The sequence below is a fragment of the Neocloeon triangulifer genome, unplaced genomic scaffold (genome assembly GCF_031216515.1).
Source record: "Neocloeon triangulifer isolate White Clay Creek 2 clone unplaced genomic scaffold, ASM3121651v1 ptg000002l, whole genome shotgun sequence".
Classification (NCBI taxonomy): Eukaryota; Metazoa; Arthropoda; class Insecta; order Ephemeroptera; family Baetidae; genus Neocloeon; species Neocloeon triangulifer.
Window position 1 is genome coordinate 1469712 of NW_026775545.1, and position 26150 is coordinate 1495861.

At 35.0% G+C, this 26150-nt stretch overlaps 3 protein-coding genes across 6 annotated transcripts in view; 1 reads left to right on the top strand and 2 right to left on the bottom strand.

Annotated features, from left to right (window-relative positions):
• Positions 1-228: 228 nt before the first annotated feature.
• Positions 229-15596, bottom strand: LOC132204916 (U8-agatoxin-Ao1a-like). 2 transcript variants are annotated; one of them, XM_059633736.1, is made up of 3 exons: positions 15460-15596; positions 4949-5009; positions 229-1205 (listed from the first exon to the last, which is right to left on the bottom strand). In XM_059633736.1, exons 1-3 carry the CDS (start codon positions 15554-15556, stop codon positions 1067-1069), a joined length of 297 nt encoding a protein of 98 aa, XP_059489719.1. In that variant the 5' UTR covers positions 15557-15596; the 3' UTR covers positions 229-1066. The 2 variants fall into 2 exon arrangements, with proteins under 2 accessions (XP_059489719.1, XP_059489718.1); XM_059633735.1 differs by having other exon boundaries at positions 229-1232.
• Positions 15597-15973: 377 nt separating this feature from the next.
• Positions 15974-24394, bottom strand: LOC132205491 (acrosin-like). Its single transcript, XM_059634569.1, has 15 exons — positions 24278-24394; positions 19124-19195; positions 18508-18655; positions 18276-18450; positions 18048-18217; positions 17890-17988; positions 17696-17832; positions 17481-17640; positions 17049-17425; positions 16807-16998; positions 16705-16740; positions 16503-16635; positions 16354-16445; positions 16278-16290; positions 15974-16182 (listed from the first exon to the last, which is right to left on the bottom strand). The coding sequence occupies exons 2-15, from the start codon at positions 19166-19168 to the stop codon at positions 16055-16057; spliced, it is 1905 nt and encodes a 634-aa protein (XP_059490552.1). The 5' UTR covers positions 19169-19195; positions 24278-24394; the 3' UTR covers positions 15974-16054.
• LOC132205490 (adenomatous polyposis coli protein-like) overlaps positions 20784-26150 on the top strand; it is a 39878-nt gene continuing 34511 nt past the window's right edge. For 2 of the 3 annotated variants that reach the window (XM_059634563.1, XM_059634564.1), the window contains exon 1: positions 22500-22557. In XM_059634563.1, coding sequence (XP_059490546.1) covers positions 22505-22557 — 53 coding nt within the window. In that variant the 5' untranslated portion in view covers positions 22500-22504. Of the gene's footprint in view, positions 20874-22499; positions 22558-26150 lie in introns of those variants that run through there. The other variant, XM_059634566.1, reaches the window with a different exon arrangement.

Genomic DNA, 26150 nt, shown 5'->3' on the forward strand with positions numbered 1-26150 from the left:
ATTTATACTTCTCACATTTCCAAACCAATTTTCCACCGCGATGCAAACGTTGATCAATTCAGCTCTCTAATTACCCCTACATCTAATTGGACCACGAAGCACACTTGTGTCAGCAGCATCGCTCGTTATTGGAGCCAGCAAGGAAATAATCACAGTATTATTAACGACCTGCTCGGTGGTGCGGGCGATTTCAGGGAAATGGCGGAAATTAATCAAAAGGAGTTAGCTTGAATATAGTATTATCCTTTATTGGTGATTCAGCACATACAAGGTACATTGTCTGGTGCTGGAGCGTGGGTTGCTCTTTTGATTTGATTAAAAAGCGGGCTCAGTCCGGGTCTAATTGGGAGACGTGGCTGGGGAAATCTCCAATTAGACGCGGTCTGAGCCACCCGCGCGCCGCCCAGTCTTTTGGATTACATAAATTCACGATAATATATGCTGGCTAGTCTACATTTGTGAATATATTTGATGCATTTGACACCCATGACGTTATTTTTCTCAATTTTTAACTTTAAACTCCCCGATTACATTTCTGTTTTCGTAAATGACGTTTAGCTTTAATCCTTGATATAATTTTTAAGTTATTGTGTCTTCGTACAGTCTGCTGTTTATCAGAAACGAACAAACAGAATTTAGATTTGTATAATTTTGGAAGAATTGACCGTTTTAGCGGAGAACGTGCAAGTGGCGCCGACAGCGGCTCGATTTAGAAACTTTCAACAACCTTACCAAAGTCCGGAAAGTCCTTTGCACAGTTCTGTTCCGGACGCGGGAAAAAAAGCAAATTTATTTCAAGCGAACGAAATCGGAAACATTATTTTTTTAGCACTCCAATAAACGATATATCCAAAATACGCAGCAGCAATTTGGCGGGTACAGCTTGCTTGTATTTTGACACTGATGAAGAACGAGAGGAGAGGAGGAGGAGGAAGAAGAAGTTACAGAACATCAAACCACCGACAAATAATTCGCGTGTCTACTTCTAGTTGTAACCGGAGGAGGCCTTGGCAGAGTGGTCTGTTCCGTCTGCGAGGGCCTGCTCCGGCGCCTCCGTGTCGCTCCTTTACTTGCCCCACTTCTGGAAGAGGCCGGCGCGCTGACACCTGCAGTTGGCGCCCCACAGGTTGCACCGGCAAGAGCTGTTGTAGCAGCAGTCGTTAGGCCTGTGGTCGCAGCTGCCGCCCTTGCGGACGCATGACCGCCTGAAAAGACGAATTAGAGAAGAACGTCTGACAAGAAATTAGAATTTACTTGCAGCCAACATCAAGTGGACACAACATTCATTTATTTACAAGCAAGCATTTTATTCAAACTGGACTAATTCTGCGAAATATTACTTTGTTTTAGAGGGTTCAGATGTGTTTTTTTTTCTTTTTCTCAAATTAAAAAGTATGGAATCTTAAGATTTTGATCAAATTTCAGAAGTCAATAGTATCAAAGTAAGTTTCTGGTGTTGTTGAGAATTAAAATAATTATTTTATTTTCAGCTACTTTTTTACCAATTTTAGCAATTTCAAAATTTTCTCTAGAAAAAACTAAGTTGCATCTAAATTTTTTTACATTTTTGTAATTAAAAAAATATTTGACCAATTCATACAAATTTTGTGTAAATTTAATATTTGTTTCTTTGTTAAAAGATTGTCTCAATTGCAAACTTATATATATTTAAATTAAAAATCCATTATTGCTCTAAAATAATTCTTATATTTATCCGCCTCTTAGGAAACGCACAAAAATAAATTCAAGGTACATAAACTTTAATAGTCAAAGTGTCTTAACAAGTCCAATTATTACGCCACATCATTGAAGCTTTAAGCCCTTCGGTTACAATTAAGCCGCTTTGAAACCCGCACGGCCGTAAGCGCTCAAAGTAGTCCAGCTTGAAATTTTGTTCAGTTCATGCACTAATTGGCAATTGCCGGTCAGCGATCATGAGTGCTGGTGATTTTTCGCAAGTGCTTCCAGCTCGCTAATGGGCATAAAATAATCTGCCCGGAGGCCGGTGTGTAATAATTGCTATGAAGTCGACCAATCATATTTCGCAGAACCGATTTAATGAATATCGTGGTGCGCACTGACAGTTTTATGAAGCGTCAAATTACGCGAAGTGAGCGCCTCTAACGAAGCCCAAGGTGCGCTCTCCAATCTACTAGAGTTGATCTCGCTCGCAATCTGCTCATATTTACTTTGCTTTAATGAAAAATTGGAAGGCATTCAAGCTACGAGTGTTTAGAAAAAAATTTCACTGATTGTGAATGTTTTATCATTATTTTTTTATAGCAGAGATCCAGAGACAATAGACAAATGAATTATCAGAAAATGCATTAATTTTTTATGATGATAATATAATTCCATCAAACACTGTAGTAGAATTGTTGGAACTATTTTTGAATATTAATTAACATATTGTCTGTTCAGTCGTAATTCATATTTAATATAAATAATTTTTTTAAACCTGAGCAATGACAAATTTAAACAAATTTATACATAACGTAAAAATTGATGTGAGTAAATAAATTTAATTAAAATTTAGGAAAAAAATAATTTTTAAAAACAAGTATTAAATAAAGATTAAAATTATTAACATATATGTCTGTAAAATTAATGTTTTGTAAATAAATTAACTTATTTTTTAACATTTACTGATTAACAACAAGTAAGTTAAAAATTTTATTTTAAACTCATAATAAAAGGCCCAATGATAAGTAAACAAAAAAAAAACTAATCATTGCAGTGTTAAAATAAAAGTATCATTTGGCCTCTACGAATCTACGAAATCTCCATCTCGAAAAAAAATTAATATTATCTCATAATTAAATCCAATTTTTTATTAAAAAACTTTTTTATTAAGCCCATGCTTAGCGCAAAGCTTACAAGGCGAGATTGGTTGGTGGGAGTTGAGATCAATGGCCCAGTGTTTTCTGCAGAATAAACGACGATTTACTACCCCGAAAACGCAAACTGACCCGGTTCATGAGGGTCCTCTAGCTGGAGAGTGACGCTGGCGACAACATCATTTTTGGAGGGTCAAAATTGATAGATTGACATAAACAACCTCATCTGCAGTAATAAGGACTCATTAATTTTATGATCAAGGCTTCGTGGAAAGAAAATTACTTCTCGGCTGGTTGATTTTATGAGAATATTCAAAGGATTATTATTTCAAAATAGGAATAGCTCAAAATCTTCTGTTTTGCCTTCTGAAGAATATTTTAATCATTGTGAGCTTTTGTGCCTTCACGGAAAATTACTTAATTTAACTCAATAAAGAAAGGGATAATTAGCCCTCCTGATGGTCAGCTCAGCAGGGCCATCATTTCAATTAGGCCGCCTTTCTTTTCCCTTAATTGAAAAATACGCTCTTCTCAACTTCGGTTGCTCCCCGAAGTTTGGAAGATTTTCAGCCTTAAATTATTTTTATAAAGGCCTATTGGAATGGATTATATTTTTGAATCGATTATCCACCTCATCGATCGTTACATTACAAGCAGGTTGCGTAGGCGTCAGTTAATGAAAAGGACGTGAGTGGGTGATATTAATGAGAGGCTTTTATGAGGCTTTCAACATTAATCACGCAGTTATAAAACAATAAGTGTGGCAAGTGTGCGTTCCATAAATAATAACACTTGGCTCACTTTTTCCGAGTCCATAAACAATCTGCTATTTTCAGCATCATACTTTTGTAACTGCAAGTTAAAATGACGCTCCCAGCACATGTAAATCATGTAACTGATAAAAGTAGAGTACAATTATTTTTTCTACAAAAGAATGACGGTTGTCATACGAAGTGAAAAATTACTTCCGTTTAGGGAAATTTAATAAAAAAGTCTGTCAATTTTTATTTTATCGTAAAATTTGTATCAAAGAAACTTTACGCATTTCTTAATGCAATTTCTTAATCAATGAATAATTATGCTTTTCATTCTTCTAGTGGTTCCACATTCAATCTCTAAAACCAAAAACTCATCAGATTTTTTTGCAAATCGTAAAAGTGGATAAAATATTTAGATGATTTTCTTATTTTCAACACTGCTGGGTTTTATTATCCAAACCTTTTTGGGCCATAATTTTTTCAAGAAGGAGCAGATTTATTTCATAAGTCTAAGCTGGCGAAATTTTATTTTACTATCTGCAAAAATGTGTCAGCTATTTTTCCAATTTCTTTCTTTTCTCGCTGAATAAGAGAAACGGCGCGAGGCGACAGCCCGAGCTTGCAAAATGCGTGTTGCATGTGCTGCGAAATTCCTTCCGATCTCCTTCCGCCTACACTGGCAATAAATCTAAAAAGAGCTAGGAAAGGGATTAAGGCTAAGGTCCTTGCGGGTGCAGAGAGAGTGCGTCTGTGCCGGGCTCAAGTTCGCAAGCTGTTGTGCGCGACACCAAAGCTGTGCCATAGAGCGGCGTGTTTATTGGGTCCAAGTAATCCACTTTTGACAGCGAAAATATTTGCTGGCGTGGGAGAAAAAAGAGGAATTTACACGACGCATTCTTGCACGGAAAAATCCCTTTGTGGCGATTTTTGCGTTCTTTATTTGGCCTCCGGTGGAAAAAAGCACTCGCGAATAATCGTTGACAATATAACCATGCTGATGGTAAGTAGACTGGTGAAAAAGAGAATAAAAATAAAAGCAATTTTTTTTTTATTTTTTACTATTTATATATATTAAGTACAATATTACACTGCCCCGCACATCTTGATATTATAATCAAGTAATTCATTATATTTATTTTCATGCCGATACAAAATTGGTTAAATCTTTTAATTATTGATATTCTCTGGTGACTTTTTCAGGACTTTTTAATTAATTATTTTAATTCAGTTGTTGGTTATTGACTCTATTGAAATTATTAACTTTTTCGCCAGTCTAATGGTGAATAAAAAAAAGTGACATTGCTTAAAAGCTAGTGTTTACACGATGACAAACAACAATTACTAGCTACTCACTTTTGAGAGTTCTGGAAGAGTCGTTCCAAGTTGTTATCGCTGTAGTCGTCTAAAGTGCTCTCTGAAACAAGCCGATGGAAATCGATTAGAAATGCGCGTTCAAGCATCTCAAAACTATGTCACGTTCCATCCACGGAAAATATGAATTCCGAAAGATGCATTGTGATATTCAATTGTAGTGGAAAATATCAAAATCTCTTTTCTTATATACTCGAATAGGAGGGGGGAAAGCCTTTTTTATTAAGTTTTCCAGGCCATAAAAGACGCCAGACTATCAAAGGTGAATTACCTGTGGCGAAAACCCATTTCGTAATAACATACCTTTTTAATAAAAAGCACCGCCGGGAACGAAAAGGGTCATTTCGTATCAGACGAAACCTTGGCGTGGAATAAAGAGAATAGAAGAAATAAAAGCACATGGGCTCCTTTTTTCCTCAGAAAAAACAGTCACGGCCAGAGTGCATCTATAAACTAATTTCTAATTTTCGCTCCCTCTTTCCAACTGCGCTGGCAAATATTTGGCCGCGGCTTCTTTTTTAATTAAAAACCCACGAGAGTGCTCTTCGAGGCGAAAAACTACTTCGCCTTAAAATAACACAGGCCCGCCGCAAATTAAAATTCCCAGCTCTCTTCTCTGCGTGAAAATTGACCAATTTCCAATTTCAAAGCACATGTTTATTTCGGAAAATGTTGTGAAATCATAATTAGTCTCTGCACCACACGTCATTTTAATGCAAAAAATTCATAATAATTTTAACCATCATATTATGCAAAATTACACATTAATTGAATTTTGTAAAATTTTGCATCGCTTTCAGATTTCATGACAATGATTCGACTAAAATTTATTTTACATTTAACTCACAGAAGTTCAAAAATGTAATTTTGAAATCTGGAATTTTTTCATTAAAAATTTCTGGAATCTGTTTACTATAAGAATACTTTCCAAAATAATTTATTATATAACAATCATGAATAAAAGATGAAGGTTTTCTGTGTAACAAAATTCATTTTGTGACAAAATCTTCGAGACGATCCTTCTATTTGTATTCATCGATGTGCGAAAGGACCAAAATTTTAGATGTGCACTCGGTTCTACGGAGGCAAAAAAAACACACACAGAGACGATCCGACATATTCTGTCTGGCGCCAGGCGAAAGTGCTGTGTCAATTTCATATAAAAACATCGTCCAGCTCGCACGAATCGATTTCAGTACACAGCATATCGCATGCTCGCTTTTACGGCAGTCGCATGCCATGCTTAATTTTTTTATACATCGGAAGAAATTCGTGCTCTTTGAGTGGATAAAAAATTAGGTTTTATTCTGAGTGCTGTAATTTACCTCCACATTTTCCAGTGGCTTTGAAAAATGAATAAAAAAGTACATCCAAACAAAATAAAAAGCGTTTTTGATTTGTTTGCGTATGAATATGTTCAGCATTTGCAATTGTGAGTGTTGGCGAAATGCTCGAGCAAATGATTGTATGGGAAGGCTGACGAACGTGAGGCAAAATGAAATTCCTTCCGCTCCAGCAAATGAGAGCAACGCGTCGTTTCTCCTCGGCATAAAGGCGTGAGGCCTGGATGCGCGTGTCGCTCTCGAGTTTTTCCGGCTCTTCCACCAGCACCTGCCACTCATCACAGACAGCGATGAAAGTTTAAAAAGCCGGAAAATTTTCAACGGGTTCGCACGCGCGTGCTTACGAACAGAATGAGTAATTAAAACGCATTCATGCGTAGTAGATGAATGATTGATTAAAAATACATTTATTGTTCCGAGAGTTGGAGATGAAAATCGATCATTTCCATTCACAGTCAGAGCCTCTTTTCATTCAAACCTTCAATTTAACTTCAACGTTTTTACATTTGTTATCTGATTGTAAAATTTGAATAAACCAACCTAACCATCTAAAAATCAAGACTTTTTCAATAACAACAAACTTAAAAAATGGCAAATTATTTGTTAAATTTATAAACAATATTATACAATTTATTTATTTTATTAATATAAATTTTTTAAGTTTTGAAATAAAACAAGAAGTTAAATTTTTTTTAAAAATAAAACTGTTAGTTGTTAAATTAAGTATCATAAGAGCCGTAACTTTAGCGATGCAGTCATTCATGTTCAAATAATGAACATGAAAAATAGAACTAATAATCAATTCATGGATAATACTTGAAAAAATTTATTGTAACATAGAAGTAGTCTTCGTCACCATATAGTACCTATTAATCAATAATTTTAATTCACAAGTCTTGCCAGTTGAAAAATATGGTCATAAAAAGAGACACTTTAAGCTTTTTTTTAGAAACTACGATATTTTTTTTTCTTTTTCATAAAAATCAAAATAATTACCGTTCTTATTTGTTTCCTTTTTTATAATAAATCATTTCTGGAGTTTTTATTTATTTTTCCCTTTATTTGAAAATTATATCAAGCTCTTATAGCTCAAATTTTGACTGCATTATCCATCTCAATCCACCCTCTAACTGGCTCAAATTCGTGAGCAAACAGACGTGTGCTTTTGACAAGAAGGCGCACAAACAGCCGCTGCTTTCCCTTTCACGTCGGCAATTCAGGCTGAATGGAGGCGTAATGACATTTCCGTGCAAAGCAATTCTGACTTCTGCGAGATGTGAGAGAGAGAGTCACTCCGGCCGAATACGACGGTTAATTATTAGCGCCCTTTAATTATAATTATACACAGATGCGGAGAAATTGGACTGCATAATGTTGACGTTCTAAGGAGTAATAATAATTAAAGTCAAATTGATTCGTCATGCATGTTAATTGGACATTATTTAGTTGCTTCTCCTTACTTTTATGTAACAAAATAACAGAATTGAGTTAAAAATTTAAATTACATGTCAAAAGCTGAAAAACTTGCGCAAGGTCCTTCTTTGCTTTTTCATCTCGTCATGGAACGCAATTTCAGGCCGACCAATTAAGAGCACGCAAGGGTTTCCCGCCAGCGTTGGGAACAATTTGTGACTTTGTCCGACAAGACCCCTGGAGAGAACCGCAGCTGCGCCTTTCACCCTCCATCTCGCTCGAGCCCAAAACATCAGCAATTATTATCAAATTTCAACCCTGCGCTGCAACAAGTCTAGGCCTCTGAATTTGCGGGTCTGCTGTGTAATAAAATAAAACCGTCGGTCTGATAAATGTCACGCGCGCCTCGCAAAACGCACCCTTGACCATGTACCACGTTTGTCCTGTGTAATCAAGCGTACGTGTGTTTTATTTGTAGAAAAGCAACACAAGCAAGTTCAACGCGACTGTATATAATTAGTGCACTATTAGCTTACTAAAAGCAAATTCAATCTCATTTCCCTGTTTTTATAATTTTTTTCTTCGAGTAGTCTTTTTTGACGCTGTTTCATTGTTCATTCATCAAATAATTTCTAAATTAAATTAATGTGTTCAAAATAACTTCACATTTAATGGAAAAAACTTATATTAGTTTACAAAGTACCAATATGTATTTAAAGTACAATGACCAAACCATAGGCTTTATTATACATTCAAATTTTTTTTTTTTTTTTACAAATTTATCAGTAAAATGTAAACTAATTTTAATGAAAATTTATATTTTTTTTATTTAATTTAATGTAAATATGAAAAAATTGATTAAATAAATAATTAAAAAAAATGTTAATAAGTTTTAATTAAAATGTTAATTATAAATATATGTATTAAAATTGTGTTTAAAAACCGGAAAATTGTGTTCCTCTTCGTTTAATTCCCCAACCGTAATTGTTTTACGCGCCTTACATTCCTTGGAAGGGGGTAAAGAGTCAAGTGACGAAAACACAGTTTGTGCCTACGGCAACCTTGTGACCTCGAAAAAAGTGCGAATTGCTTTTTCTTTGTCAAACACGCTGCGCGAAAATGTCGAAAATTGAATCGGGACCTCGGTTGGCAGATGTAAAATGGGATTCAGATGTGAATGTAATTCGATTTGCACATCTTATGGCACCCACAATCTTCTTTTGTATGAAATTATAAAAGAGTTTTCAGAGAGTTTGATGAATTTGCTCCGAGTCGTTCTTGTCACTTCATTTCTCACGAGGAAACTTTATCTTGTATGAAATCATCTAAGGAAACATAAAAGTTATCACGGTGCTGGAAATTTTAATTAAATTTGAAAGTCGAAGATGTTTTTGCTGAGAAGAACTATTGCTGCTGACAAGCTACTTTACCGTGCCAAGTTACTCTTCCTCCTTGCACGTTACATTTCTGTTTTAAATTACACCGATCATATTTCATCTCCGTTTTGCAAATTAGATTTTCAACTGAACTTTCTCTTTTCAAAACCAAAGTTAGTGTTCACCTCTTGAATTACACCACGTTGCGATTTTATTTCTATTCGGCGAGGGAGAGCCGCGAATATAAATTGCGTTAATTCCACGAAACGACAGGATTACGCTTTTTGTTCTACGCATTTTCTGTTTGAAGCGAAAAGAGTTTTTTTTAACAGGGGGAGAGCAGCAAAAACAATTCCCCCGCTGATGCGTCCTTTGACTGTGAAACTTTGGTCCAGTGCTTTTGAAAAGTGACACATGAATGTTTAAATCAAATGGAAATGCGTGCCCTCTTTGATTGTGGCACCACTCTTTGCGATTTTTTCCGCGCTGGAAAAAGTAAACTGCAAATAAAGTTGTCAATTTCAGTCTGCGGATTAATTCGAAGCTGATTATTATTTCAAATGAGGGGAAGTTGGCGAACTCATTGCAAACTTTGGAATCTGAATGAGAACACGGCAGAGTTGCGTAATCGCATTAACGGGGCTGCTACCGGCCGTTGCATAATTCAAACGAGCAATATGTTCTGAAACAACCCTTGTATTGCGTATCACGTTTGGAAGTGAATGACATTTTGCATGTGTAGAAAAGCGGCTTCGTTGCTCGGTTATTAATTAATCAGCTTAAGTTACATGAACAGTGGCAAACAAAAGTGTCTCTTATCGCTGTAATTAAATCTCGCGAATTTGCGTCACATCTTGGAGCAGATGACGTCAGAAGATCGTCAACAAAGTAATTAACCTGGCCATATTTTATTGGGATTTAAATTTGAATATCCTGCAAAAAATAGTTTCAATGTTTTCAATTTGTTCCAAAATTCATACTGACAAAAAATGGTGTCCGCCACAGCTTTTTTACATTTTTAATGATTTAAAAATATCTGGAAAACTTTTGAATTTTCCTGTGAACTTTTCATAATATTTGTTTTACAGAATTTTATTTTACTTTTCATCTAGTTTGACAATAACAGGAAAAAATCTGTAAAGAACTTAAATATTTTTGGTTTTAATACAAAAAATTTTTTAAGATCAGATTTTATGAACGTGGTTAGCCCGGAGTTAAATTCTTGTTGAAAAGGTTAAGTTGCCCTTTGGCTAAAAAAAGTATTTGTTCAAACAAGTGTCAGAGCTAAGTGTGGGCGGTGTCGGTAACAAGAGAAGAATGAGAGAGCCAAGAGCCAACTCGAGCCTGGAAAATACAAATGAGATCATGAATATTCACAGCGCCCTATGTAAATTAAAAGCAACGAGTGCTCCGACGAGGACAAATAATAGAGTCAAGACAGACACGGCTCCAGTCAGACCGATGAAAATGAATGGGCTCATTTTCCATCAAGGGTGGTGCGAGTAATTTTCTCTGTATGGTGCCTAACTAGGCGGTGTGTTCAAAGCCAAATAGAGGAACACGCTGGCCTGTCCACCCGCCGGCAGACTGAATCGTGAAAGCTGTGAGTTGAACTAATTTACTTTGCAGATAAGAATAATATTTAATTATAATTATTGTTGTTTTGTAGAGCAATATTAAAAAAAAAAATGAAATTACCTTCACAATTTACTTAAATTTAATGCTGAAAAATAATTGTGTTATTTTGTACGTAAAAAAAAACAAGAAATAAAAATAAATAAATAAAATTTGGGATTTTGAATCTTTTTGTTCAGCTTTAAAATTTCCATCTCATTTCATTAAAGAAAATCTCACATTTTAATTTCAAAACTGTAATTTAAAATTTAATAATGACTAAAATTTAAAATAACTCGCTTTCTTTGTCTATATTTGGTAAAAATTTCTCTCTCATTTACAATTGAAGTTCGAAGGTGAAAAAGATTTTTCCTCCTCAAGCAAAACAGTTACTTTTACAAAAAGAAAAAACGTTTATTATCAAATCTTCCGGAATTCTCTGTGGTCAATTCCATCGAGGCTGTGGGCAGTGCCGTACTTGGTTTTCTCCGTCACGAGGAAACATTCGCGCAGTTAGCTGAGGGAATCAAATCTTGTGCAAACTGCAAATGCGGTCAAACCCTCCGAGGGCAAAGACTCGGCCGGGCAGCTCTGCTCTCATATTGTGCGAGAGACTTTCTTTCTTTTCATGCTTTCTGAAAGCAACCGTTGATGGCTCTTGTGAGGTCAGGTCAAGAGCTGCCGCATCAAACCACTTCTCGAGCAGCAAAAAGAAGAGCTGAATTAACTTGATTGGTGAAATTGAATCCCTTGTGGGTCAAAGACAAAGTTGTCAAAGGAAGTTTCCACGAGGGCGATGACGTTAGTTCAAACGAATTATTGTCGTCATAGATTTGAAGAATTTTATTTCTCTGATATTAAAAATAATGTAGAAAGTATCTTTTGTAAGTATTCAAAGTTTAAAACATTTGAAATTTTAAAAGTTCAAAAATCTAAATAAAAAGTCTTTGTATGCAAAGAACTGGTGACTGACCTCTCTTGATTGCAAAAAATTTAGCGGCTGTTTTGCCAGAGGAGTTATCATTTTTACAATTCAATAACTTAACTAATTATCTTATCTTCTGACTTGAATTGCAAAGAAATAAACGATAATAATATCAACTTTTTCCGTTCAATATAAGAGTTGCAGCACTTTTTTTCAATCAGGAACTCAAATCACCACTTTCCTCGCGGGTGGTTATGGTTACACTAAATTTGCTCAACGTGTCATGAATATTAATCTCCTATTGCGCGTGCCGATGGCTTTTTCCATCCTCCCACTCACCATGCCCGGCCTTCTTATTGATTTTTGCCTAATTGATTTAAAACAACGGTCCCCGCTTTGCCTTTTTTAATGACGAGCCCAACGCCATTCTAAGGTTTTAACCCGCGGTGTTGTTCTGCCGAAGGCTTCGCTCAAGCCGCATACTAGATTCCTCGGAAATTTATTCCCTCAGCTAGATAATTGAAACGAATAGCTTGGGAAAGGCACAATTTTAATCATGGAGAAGGAGGTGGTTGAGAAATTGGCTAAAACTTACTTCGTTTCGCCTGGAGAGAAAAGAAGATATATATGCAACTATCTGGACGCGTCTGCCAAGCGGGCTTGCATAACTTGCGGTTTTGCCAAGTTTGCCTGGAGCTTTAGAGATAATTAGGTTGCGTTGCCGGGCACTCGATAACACTATCATTCATAGTTCAGTTCACGTCAATATTGGCGACAGCAAGCAAGTCAATATGTTGTTTTTCTCTTGCATCATCTCATCCGCAAACAAAAATGGAAACTTCTTTTATCAATTTATTTTCTTCTAACGAAAGGACAAAATAAATTTCAAAAATAGCCCATTTTTTTCAATTCTGTAATTGAAATCATAAATTTTGCCTTTAGTTTAAAATCGGGTTTGTCCTCGTTCAAGATTGATATTATTAAAAATATATTAATAGTTACAGTTCTTAAGCTCTTAATTTACTTATAAGGCGTCACCACAATATTATGTTTCATTGCTATAAAAAAAAACGGTTGAATAAAAAACAACTATATACCAATTTCACTAAAAAATTTCAAGATTCATGAAACAAATCAGCAAAAATTCCATATATTTAAAGTAAAAACAAGCAAGATAAAAAATTAATTAAAAAATAAATAAAATAAATAATTGCCACAATTCCTGCTTTAGAAAATATGTACAACTTTTTATGTTGTTTCTATGAGAATTAAACTTTAAAAAATACTATAAAAGATCCAGCAAAAGTACCCAAATCACGTCTTCAATTTTTTTGTAAAAAATTTAATAGCAAAAGTTGCTAAATTTTTAAGAATAGAACTTAGCTAAAAGTTTTGCAGAGGAAAATTTATGCAGCAAATGTTTCAGCCTGTTTTTCCTTAAGAGGAAATTCGTTCTGATGTGTCAAGTAACGGGGTGTATTTTCTTACCACCCGCTGAAAACAGACCCTGCAGTTCCATTTATTTGCAGCGCCGTCACTACTTTTCAGCAGCAGACACGCGCGTTCCGCGTCAATTTCCTCGAGTTTCGCCGCTAATACGGACGGACGGACGGCTACGTGCGATGCCTACCCACAATGCAGCAACCCAATAACTGGCCTACATATATCAGAATGTGTGTTTCGCGTCAAAGACAGAGAGCGAACCACTTGTTTTGCATGAACCCCGGCTATGATGCATGTGAGCAGCAGGAAGTTTCGTTGTAATAATTCAGCGCCGCGGGGCGACCCACGCTGATGCAGAATTTAATTTTGACCCAGTGTCAAAAGCGGAATATCTGCTTCATTAATCTCAATTAGGGCTACCATTATGCTGGTGGACGCGTGTCATCTTTTGCATCGATTTTCCTCCGAACTGGAACTTTCTGATGGAAAATGGTGTTTCGATCAAATGCATTGTTTTTTTCAAGAGCTGTAGAAAACGTACAAGTTGCAAAAAAAATAATCAAGAAAGTTAGTAAGTTGCAAAATGGGTCAAATGCCATTTCTGCACACTTCGATGAACGAGCTTTCTATAGAAACGTGCTTATGTATTTTATTGCTGCACATGGGAAATTATTAAATTATTTTTCTTTTTTTCAACTGCAGTCACATATTCTTGCTACAGGGCTTACATAATGACGATTTTGTCTAACAAATCTTGGATTTCTAAAAAAAAATTAATGTTATGAAAATGGAGGACAAAGAAACAATAATAAAAATAGAAAAGTACAACAATTTCTATTAAAATCAAGAATTTCATATTAAAGAAAAAGAGCTTTTAAATTTTTAATGGTAGAGTGAATGTATTTTATAGTCTTGAAAACTATTCACTAAAATACATAAATAAAATGGACTGTTCTTTTGCTCAGCGTAGTTGAATTTTTATATTGTAAAATTCAGACCAAAATATCCGATGATTTTTTACTTGCTTTCTACTCTTTTTCGTCCGAAATATTGACAGAAAGCAAAGGTCAAAGGAAAGAAAATAAATGCAATCGCATTCAAGCTAGATCTAAAAATGGATTTTGAAAAGCAACTTGCAAAGCGCAAATGGAAATGTAAACGTTGAGCGTTTGTTGTGCTTGCAAATTAGTTCTCGGTACATTGCGTTGCATAACGAAGCGAACTCGACGTGGAAATAATTCGCGCAGTCGGTTAGGCGCGCGCTGTTTAATTTCCGGCCTCTGCGAATCACGTTTTGAATTCCGTGTTCGGCCAATAATCTCATTTCAGCCGATCAAATCACATTAAAAAAGAAACCCTCCTTCTCCAGCTTTCCCATTGTGATCTTCTTTTCTGTTTCCGCATTCCCCCTTGTGTGTATAAATGCCGAGGAAAATCTCGCGTTTCGTCGCCAAAAGGCGAAAGAAATTCCTTGTTGGCAACGCGAAGAGATGCGCAAAATTCCTTCACCACCCATATTTTCTTTGCGGCGTTTCTCTCCGACTTCCGCATCTCACTCAAGATTTATGCGAATATTATACAAAGGTCTGTGCTTTTGCACTTTGTCTTTGTGCCCTAAACGAATTACGGCGCCGCACTCATTTCTTTTCATTCCCGAGGCACGGCGGACTCTCATTTACTCATAAATTTTTATATGCGCCCATGTCCCTGCAAGCCAAATGACGAGACAAAAGTTTCCCGAAAATTATGAAGCAGTTTTTGTTACCAGTGCTAAATGGGTTGAAATTTTGCCATTCAGCACTTTTTAATGAGAGTTGCATTGAGTAGTTTGATCAAAATGTTAAATATAAATTTTTAGACTTATGAAAGTGTCTCTTTAATTTCAGAAGGTAAAAATTCTACTTTTTTTAAGTAAAAATTTTAATAAAACATTTCTTCATTAGGTTTTGTGAATATTCAGCAACAATGTCTCGTATATTATCAGTAAATCAAAAGAATGTTTTGATTTAAAATAGTAATTTATTATCAACAAGACATCATATAATTAAATAAATTATTAATAAATGACAAATGACATTTTTTTAATATTTTGGTCAAAATCAAGATAAGATTTTCTTGCAAAAATTAAGTGAAGCAAGTACTAAACTCGTTTCAGAAACTTAATATTTTAATTTACAACACTTTGCTTTTTACTATTTCCCCAATTCAAGTTTTAGACTTTTGACAAATTACCAGTCGTAAGTAATTAGCAAAATTTTTGACGTTAATTTATCACCGTCACTATACCGTCAGTCAGGATGAATTTCACAAATGGAGTGGGAAAGATGAAGGGTTTCTTTCTATGATAAATTATATCCCTAATTAAGGCGTTTTTCTTACCTGGCGGAGGCTCGCTGTCATCCTGCTCCAGGGTGTATGCAGAGGCGGCCGAGACGAGCACCAAAGCTGCGAACACCAACGCAAGTGACACCCTCATGGCTTGGCCGGTAAAGACACAGCACCCTCTCTCGCACCGCCCTTATATGGGCCCGCGAGACTCTGCGATCCGCCACGAGTCAAGCCGACCCACCCGCACAAAACGCGATGCTGAAGCGCGCACACACGAGAAGACCTCTCGCGGCGTTTATTCAAGTAACAAGCAGATCTCAAAAGCGCCACTGCTAATTTCTAATTTATTTTTAATTTTTACTTTTCCAAATGTTATTTTTAAGAAGTTGAAAAAAAGGATTTTGTTTTTTTTAATTCCCAAATAAAATAAATAACACTAAAAAAATAGTATTCCTCATATTGTAAGCCGAGTTAATTATCGCTTACAAAATGCACTATGATGATAAAAAAAACTTAATGGATTTTCAATAATAATGAGAAACCCAAATTTTCCAATTCAATTTTTATTGTACAAATATTGAAGTTTATTCTAAGTTCATAATATAAATTTGCTTCCAATTATATTTCAAAGCTTGAAATTTTCATATTAGCCGATAGCAGTGGCAGTCGCAATTGCAGTTGCAGTGGTTGGAGCTTCAGTTGATGGAGCAAAGCTAATGAAACCACCGCAGGCGTTGAAGGTGGTTCTGGTACTATTGCAGGTTGGAGTTCTAACTGCAAAATATATGAGACAATAAAAAATTGAATTAAACTTATAATGTATTTAATCATCTCTAGACAAAAATATTTTATAATTAAGAACTTCATACCTTGACTGCATGCCTGTAACGTAAATTAAGTATGATTAAATATATTTTTTTTTAATTTAAAGGATGAGTTAATTACTCTGGATGCGTAAAATTGCATGCATTGGAACAAGACTAAATGTCTTGCGTCACAGTTGACTTGGTTGGAAGTGAAAGATATTCCATTAAATGCTGTAAAATTTAAATTTTGAGATGTTTTAGAGTTTAAAAAATTAATGCTTCTAGGACCTCCAGTTGTATAGACTTGGTTAGAGCATACGATTAATGCATTTTGGTAAATTCCCTGCCACTCGGCATCAGTAAAATTGGGGGCTATGTACGTCATAAAAGCCGTGATATTCAGCTGCCCTTCGCTGTCAAACTTTAGAACAAGTGAGGTTTAGAATTAACTTATAATCACAGCAAAATAAATTCATTAATTAATCTTTACCAATCCTGTTCTGTTCAAGAAGCAGTTGATGTAGCACTGCCAAAAATTATTATTAGTTTACATTATGCAGAAGAAAATTAAAAAAAAAAAAAAATGAGTTACGGCTGGGGCTGCAAGTTGGGATTTTGCAGCAGTACTGGTCAAATCCAAAGAATTATTTTTCAGTTGTCTCTTGTTCAGCAGAAATTGGTTGAGATAAAGTCGTACATTGGTAGTTGCGGAGCAATTTTTGTCCTTTGGTGAAAATCTGACTACATCGCCTCGGTAGTCTTGGCAGCACGTTTTTGGGAAGGTCTGAAATTTTGGTTGCATCAATTTGCGGTTTCAAGAAATAAAATAAATACAGCAAAGTTTGCTCCGGCGCAATTGGGAGGTTTAGTAGTGGTTGGTTTCTTTGTGGTTGACGTTTTGGTAGTGGTTGGTTTTGGTGTGGTGGTTGAACGAGTGGTTGTGACAGTTGTGGTGGTCGAACGAGTGGTTGTGACAGTTGTGGTGGAGGTCGTCGGTGTTGTTGTTGCGGTCGGCGTGGGGGTCGGCGTGCTGGGGGTTGGAGTTGGAGTTGGAGTTGGAGTGGGGGTTGGAGTTGGAGTTGGAGTGGGGGTTGGAGTTGGAGTGGGGGTCGGCGTACTAGGGGTTGGGGTTGGAGTCGGTGTGGGGGTCGGAGTTGGAGTTGGGGTTGAAGTCGGCGTAGGAGTTGCAGTGGTTACAGTTGACGCAAAGTCTATTTGATTTTTTTAATGGAGATTATTAAAGTTTAAGTTATTTTATTTTAATACTAGTTCCCGTAGTAGTGGAAATCCACTCCAGGAAGGATGTCACTCTAGCATATCCATTTGGTCCTCCGTCGCATCTTACGCTAGAGCTGAACGAAACCACTCCAATTTGCACAACCTTATTGCTACTATCTCTGTACACCAATGGACCGCCACTGTCACCCTGTTTTTATTTTCAATTGCTTTCTCTTATTTTAAAATAAAATAAAATATCTTACCCTGCAGTGACTGTTATTGATGTAGGATCCAATACAAAGAGTACTGGCCTTGATAATGGAGCCAAAGGTGGAAGCGCACTCGGTGTTTTCAATCACAGGAAGAGTGATGTATTTCAAAAATGAGTTAGCTGTGCTATCTAATTCATAAAAATAAAATGTAGCAACTCGTCAAAATAAATTTAAAATTTTTCTACTGTGTTCGTATCTGCCCATGCCGCTGACGGTGGCGTTCACTCCAGCAAAGGTCTTTGTGGCATCACTGGCAGGTGGAAGGGCAACCACATTTATACTGGCTTCAATTAAAATTTTATTTTATATTTCACAATATAATTTAAAAAATTTAAGAATTTACCACTTAGCGTGAGTGGTGATGGCAAGCGGATTAGGCCAATGTCGTTTTCAAGAGTAGCGGTGTTGTAGCCCTGATGGAAAATGGCTACGGTCGAGTAGACGGTAACGCGGGTACTTTCAACAGGAGAGTAACGATAGATAGTTCCCAACACGATGGTAAAGTTTGTATATCTTTTGATGCATCAATTTTTAAAATAATTTTGAATCAAAATAATGTTTGCGTTTCTACCCAGATATACAATGGGCTGCAGTCAAAACCCAATCATTCAAAATCAAGGATCCGCCACAAGTGTACGAATTGTCCATCGTGACCACTGCTTGGTAAGGAAATTGTCCTGGGGTTGCCGCATCTCCACCCACGATTTGCTTTCCGGGTGCATTTTGGAATCTCCCAGCGGTTTTTGCTAAAAATTTTATTTTTCACTCTACCTCAAATGACTCGTCTGGTTATAAATTCTCACGTTGGATTATGGGTTTGAATTTTTTGCTCAGCGCCTTCGGTTGAAGCTGCACTTTGAGCTTCTTTAAGTCTGCTTGGGAATACTTGGTCTTGGTCTTCGGCATTGTTTTGTACACTGATTCGAGAGCATCGGACTCCAGCCAATTAAGCTTATTTGAATTTTAATTATTGTTTATCAAAATATATTTTTGATTTGTAAAAAAAAAATGACACTTGAGGATATGGTCATTGAAGTGTTGAATTCGGGCTTGTTTCTCGTTGTAAATAGTTTGAAAAAAAAAGAAAACCAAAACTGGTAGAGCAATTTGTGTTTTTAAATAAAAACAATTTTTTCAACAAGAGAGCCCGAGTTCTTAACCTGTTCTTAACTTCCAAAATATATTTATACAAAATTCCAAATTTTTAACTCTACAGCAAAACAATAAATTATATGTTATTTATATAAGATCGCATAATATAGATTATAGATTAAATAAAATATGCAATGTATAATGAATTTTAAAATCAAATGCCTCTAAAATATTTGTTATCTTAGTTCAAAGCAGCTCAAAGTAAAATATTTAATTTAATAAATTCATTAAAATATTCAATATTTTATCAAATGAACAATTATTTACCTGGAGTACAACAACAAGCGCCACAAACACAGCAGTAGCCTTCATTGCTGATAGTCAGTGGGATGAATACATCTGCAAATTTACATCCTTCTTTTATACAGGTGGATGGAAATGCGTCAGTGACATGCCCTTCAAAGTTGCTTTCCGATTCGCTCAATCAAAATGGGAATTTTCGCATAATTATTGTTTTGGTCTGTTATTCCGGAAAACAAGCCCCGGCCGACAGCTAAAAATTTCAGCTCAGAGAGAGAAAATTAAAGAGAAGTCTCCTCGTTATTTTAGTTGCCCTCTGAATTTCATGACTTTGTTTTGATTTTTATTTCCATACTGGTGAAAAAATGAAAAACAAACAATTAAATATTTAGATGGTAAAATTTTAATTTCTTTTGTTCAAATATTTAAATTTATGTGGTACACAATTGAATATTCAATTGCAAGATTTTTATCTTTTATTAAAAACTACATAAACTTTTTTATACTGCATTTGACTTATTGGCTTTTGACGAAGTTTAGAAGGAGCTACGCATCATTCCAAATTAGGTCATTAATTTCGTTTGACGCACAAATCAAAACAACATTTTGCAATAAATCATATCGCAGAATAAAATATCTCTAGCTCTGTTATTTGGAAAAGTCGCACGTAAGCAAAATTATGCTTCAGCTCCATCGGAACTCCTTTTATGAAAAGTGCAAAATGCACAACAGCGTAGCAACCACAACAAACACCTGCAACCTGTAATTAATGGAAATATATATCAAAATGTTCCACGAAGTTCTCACTTTTTTTGCACCGGAAACTTCATGGGTTTTGAATTTTTGCATTGGCAAAACAATATTTCAGCCTCGTTGAAATGAATGCGCATCAAACCTATAATTTACTGGGAAATTTTTCAACGTTGGTCTCAATTTTCTGAACGATTTATGAGTTTTGAAATTTTTCCAACAGCAACAAAAGTTTCCATGTATTTTTTTCCTCGCGCATTTCAATTGCAAACAATGAGGCAAAATTGTACAAATTCAGCTGCAGTTTTTATGAACTTTTTTTAGCAGCTAATTTTATGGTACATAATATTCAATAATAACTTAAATTGGAACGGTCAAGAAAATCTCTTTTCCTGTTTACAAAATTATTTTGATCGATATTAAAAATTATAAATAATTAAGTGTGAAAAATAAAAAAAGCTCACCTTTAGTTCTGGAAGAAGAAACTTCACTGTGTAGAATTCTATGCCAAAAATAAAAAAAAAAAAAAAAAAACAATGAAAAAGATTTGATTTTTGTTGCAATTAAATTCAACGATTTGAAATGTGGAATACCATTTTTTTAATAAAATAAATTGTTATTTGTTATAGAATTATAAAATAAAATGACAGATATATTAGAGATGGAATTACATAAATTTCCTCTTTTTATTTTATCGTTCCTATTTCTATTCAATAAAAATAAATTCAAAATTTTTGTGTAATTAAACTTAATGAATGTACTTTTTAAAATAAAGTATGATGAAAGTCATTAAAGTTGCTTTAGTTGTTGCAGATTAAAAACGTTCGTCCCCTTTACTGCAACTTACTATGCGAGCCTCTCATTGCGCGCCACTAGCAAACTTCGTGCTGCTCGTCTTAATGGTGGTGCCACCTGTCGGATCTTCGTGCAAGTAAATCTTTAATTAAGTCAGCGTGCGCATCTGTTTACTTTCGTCGGCGGACAAACTTTTCTCGCGTTTTCGACCGCTTTTCGGCCAATTTCAACGGTGAGTACACATTTATTTAAGCAAATATGCCGTCGGCTCTTGTTTGAGGCTTTGTCTCTGCAAAAATTTCCGCTTGCTCGGTCCGAAATCGGGTAAAATCGACTCATCAACGGTTTGTTTATATGCCGACCTTGACAACACCAAAATTATGTTTTGGGCTCTTTTTACTGATTTTACCCACTGAATTGAAACCAAATTCCGTACCTTGAATGCCAAAAAAATTAAATTTATGAAAGAAATAGTTATTTTGTATTTTGTAAGAATTAAGAATAAATTTTTTTATTATAAATTATGTATTTGATTTTAAATGCTGGGTTTCTTCGGTTTCTGAACGTTTTACTTTCTCTAAATTGCCCAAAATATTTAAAATATTTTGTATTTTTAAACTCTTTAGGGAAGAACAATACTTTCAGAAAAATTTATAGAATTAATTTACTGTTTCGGGCGGTTTCGGAAAATGAATATAATTATGGTTTGTTCCTAATAATATTTATTTTTTGTTTATTTATAAAATTAAGAAGTATTTTAAAATTCTCAGTAATTATTTCAATTTAAGGATGTTAATTCAGGTGGAAACTTTTATTTGTTCTGGGGCAATTTTAATGAAAGCGTTTTTTCTGTAGTTCTGCTGAAATTTTAGATCAGCAAGAAAAAATAAATGTAAAATTGTATCATTAATCATTTGGAGTTCTGACAAGAATTGGTTCCGGTGAAACCAAACAACAACAACAAAATGCAATTAAATTGCAGTCTATGCATCCTGTGACGTACTTGCTACGACTTTCATGTTTGTTGCATTGAGTAAAGTCAAAAATTGATATAAAAAAAATATCTACATAAAAATAATAAAAAAAAGCTGTAAAGTTAGCACAATAAAACGATCACTTTAAAAATAATTTAATAATTTTTATTCAGGAAGTTTTTTTAAATTTAGCTTCTTTGATGAAATATTTATTGCGATTGTGCAAAAAATTTTAAGGTCTGTCTTTGGTTGAAATTGATTTCATTAAGTATCTATGTAATATAATGGAAAATAATTTACCTGCTTGACTTAAAATTTTAGCTATTCAATGCAAAAGAACTAGAATTTAAACAAATTCAAAATTCTTCGATATTTTGTGTTCAAATTATTATTATTATTTGATAGAACTATTACGAAAATCTTAAAAACCTGCGAGAACGTTCAAAAATACAATTGTTCACAAGTACGCTAATTTATCAATTTTAGCCAAAAATGAAATTTTAACATTATTGCTGATCCAATTTTTGGAGCCCAGAACTGCCTGCAAAATAATAATTATGCCAACCATAAAAAGTAATTTAAAAAAAAAAATTAAACTTAAAAATTTTTTGTATTTTAAAATATTGATCTAGAAAAATAAACCAACAAGAGCCGTGTTTGTGGACTTTTCCCGGCCATCACCTGCCCTCGGCAGTAAATTGGTAGGGTGGAAAATTGGCGTGCTCGAGTGGCAATTTCCGCGGCGGCGGCACCCACGTGGCGCCCCGACGGCGGTGCACGAGGGGCGCGACGGGGGTGAATGGTGCTCACGTGGAGGGGTGGTCGGGAGGGGAGGGGGCGCCGGCGTCGCGCGAGACCAAGGACGGGCAGTCAGTGGCATGGGGGCAGCATGAGGGAGAGCACCTCCTCCCTCAGCCTCGTCGACTCCCTTCTCAGCTGGCAGTGAGTACTATTTTTTTCCCTTCGAATCGACACCCCTCGGTTCCAAATTCGCGTTTAATTGGTTTCGTTAGTTCTACTTTTGCACAAACTCGCAAACGTGTTAAGAAAAAAATCTAGACTTGTTTAGTTTAAAATATTCATCCATCGATATTTAATGTTAGTTTTTATAAAAAAATATTGTTTCAAAATTGTAAGACCAACATTTGTTCAAAAAAAAAAAATTATGTCATTATTGGTAATTTTCAAATAATTATCTTCAATTTGAAGCATAATTTTTTTCCAAAATAGTAAATTAATTGAAAAAAATAGTTTAGTGGGATTTTTAAAGTTTAATTTATCAGATCAAAGTTTTTTTCAAATGAATTTTATTTTGAAATTGAAATTCCTCAGACTTCTCAACTCTGCTATTAGATTACATTCAAAAAAAGCAAAAATTTGTGAGTTGTAATGATACCTTTTAAACTAGATCTGGCAACCAATGATTATTTACTCTCTAAAAGAGTAAAGAGAGGGAATAATCAAATTTTATTTATTTTTCTTTCTTATTCGGCAATATTTTGAGTATTTTGCTCAAAATTGGATAAAAATCCTGATCAGACAAACAATCCATTTTTAAAATCCCTGAATTTTGTGTAATGAATTTAAATTGTGATTTATGTTAATATCTATTGAATTTCATGCTCATAAATACTGGAAAAATCTTAATAATCATTTAAAATTAACATTAAATAAAAATTGCATCGATTGCAAATGTTTCGAACCTAACTGATACATCTTAAAATTTCCATTTTTTCATCAGTGTATCCAATATTAATGTTGATAGAAATCCAATTGTTTCAAATAATATTCAATTTGCATTATTGCAACTGAATGTAATGATGATTTGTTTTCATTGAATTAAGGAGGCGTTTGATATACAAATGCTGTGAATACAAAATTTGCAAAAGAAAAAAAAATAGGGCGATGGCCTTTTTACCATTGAAACTGATTAATGGATGAGTTTAGACTCCCTATGCAGTAGCAGTAGAATTAAAAGCAATCACGTCAAATTTAAAGAATTTCCTGATTTAACTGTGAAGGATCCTCCATTTCGGGAAAAAAATAAAGTAGAAAATTATAAAAACTTTTGTCAGTTCCAGGTCAGTTTGTAATGAAGTATTGAAAGAAATTTTTTGATCAGTACTAATTTTACAGTTAATTTGGATTTTTAGACAATTTTCAACTATTATTTATTATTAAACATTTTAAGGAATAATTTGCGAAATACTGGTAAATACTTTTATTTCTGGTTTGTCTTGATAAATTTAATTGAAAAAAAGAATCCCATCAAAATTCTTTATAAACAAACAGCAAAGATAAAATCATTATTTAATTCTCTGTTTGCTTAGATAACATCTAGAATGTTTTGATACTTTGATGCTCATATCCAAATTGTTGCTGCGGCACTTGTCACCCCTTTGCAAACGCCACCACCACCCCTGGCGGCTGCGAAGCAATTTTAAAAAGCCCATCGCAATTTCGTGCGTCTGAAGCGAAAATCGTAAAAGACGAAGGGCAAGTCGGTCGGTCGGCGGCGATGAGTCAGCTGATGACTTTTGACTGTGAATGCAACTGCGCGTCTCCGAGGTGCAGTTAAGCGACCGTGTACGTAGAGTTACATGCCCCATTCTATGTACACTTTACATGGCCATGTACGACGCGCGACTAAACCAATACTCACGCAGCTGCGGCAATCCATTTAATTGGTTCATTTGGCCGGCGCAGAAATGCAATTTATCCGCACCCTCCCGCGAATAATGTGGCCTAGATCTGGTTATGTACCACTTGCCCCGCTGAGCGACCAAGTACGCGCGGCCCCCCTCATTGCGCTCATTATTATTGCTCGAAATCTCACGCAATTTCATGCCTCCCCCTCCCCGCAGCATAAATTTTTTGTATTATGTATTTTCTTGATCCTTGTTTATGTGCGTCGAAATAATATCGATGCAGGCACGCCGCTTTTTTATTACCAAAGTGTCTGCGACCGCGATATATAGGTATTTATATGGAGCAATTTCCCGTTTTCAAGCGTGTTTTCTGTGTCACTGATACCATCGGCAAACAGCGAAAACGCGCAAATGAAGTTTTTCCCCCGTAATTGTGTTTATTCCCAGCAAAAAGGCTGTTAAATTGTGATTTATGACGAAATCTTATCGGTTGACGTGAAGTAATTATTTTACATGCACATTCCAACAGCGCAAACATAAATTTTACAAAATTTTAAAGAAAAAAAGGAAAATTTAAGAAGCAAAGAAATAGTTTTTGAATAAATTTTTATTTACTTTTAAATTCTAATTTAAATAAAATTTTTGTAACATTCCCTTTTTTGTGAGATTTAAGATTAATTATTGAAATTCAATCACGTTCTTTAAGTTATTGAATAAAAGTGTATTTACAACTGCTTTCGAATGCCCAATTTTTATTAGACAGTAAATTGCTATAAAAGTTTGTTTTTTTAATGGATCTTTTTTTATACTTTTTTGCTTAGTTTCATTAGGATATTAATTTTTCAAGATGAAAATAAATCATTAAAAATTGTAATAAGCTATTGCATTAGTTTTTTTTAACTGAAAATCCGTAAAAAAAAAACTACAAAAAAAAAATTATAGCTTACACTTCAAGCAAGATTTAATTTTAAGATCATAATAAGAATAGAACATCTTGATTTGTGGGTTTTAAGAAAAATGTTATCAAAATACTGCTACCCTAAATTATAAATTTTGCAGAACATAAATGATAAACTTTCAAAATTAGCAAAATCATGGTCGTAATATTGTTCGGGGTGTTGCCGTTTTCCTTTATTTTTAAATTTATGCAAAAAAGTTAATTACTGACAACAGCATCTAAATTCTGTTTTAGAAAAGTGAGATTTATACAATTTATATTTTGCAATTCATTTTCAGAGCATTTGCTTCAGAATTTTTTAAGTTTTTTGTTTTTAATTATAAAGGCCATTACTTCAAATTTGAATTCCCCCGAATTGTTGCTCACTCACCGGCAATGCATTCTCTCTGCTCTTTTCCCCATTTTAAAAGTTTAATAATTTTCACAAACAACGCGGCGTGCAAAACTAATCCATCTTTTAATGAGGCTGCCACGCTCGCTCACTTTGCTTATTACTTTTTAATTACGACAGTTGCACATCCGAACGAACCAACGACGCACCCTATGCCAAATACCACCCAGAACGGCAAGGGGTTGGTCCTCCTCTCGCCCCCACGTGCAACGCAATGCGATTGAGAAGGAGGGAGGATTTTTATGCTCATCAGCAAAATCCCGCGACGCGTAGCCTCAATAATGTAATGAATGAAACAGCAGCAGCTCGAGAGGATTAATTTATGACGCGTGCTCTCTACAAAAGTGTCTGCCGTGTGTATATTTATATTTATTGCTCGGCGGGGTGAATTTCAATTAAATCCTCAAACGCCTGCACGAGATAAAAAGCGGCGCTAGACATGCCACCACAGCCAGCCAGGCCGCGTGTCTGCATTCTCTAGATTATTCAAAAGCAGACACACTATACTTCTTCTTTTCTTTCCCGCGCCGAGCTGCGT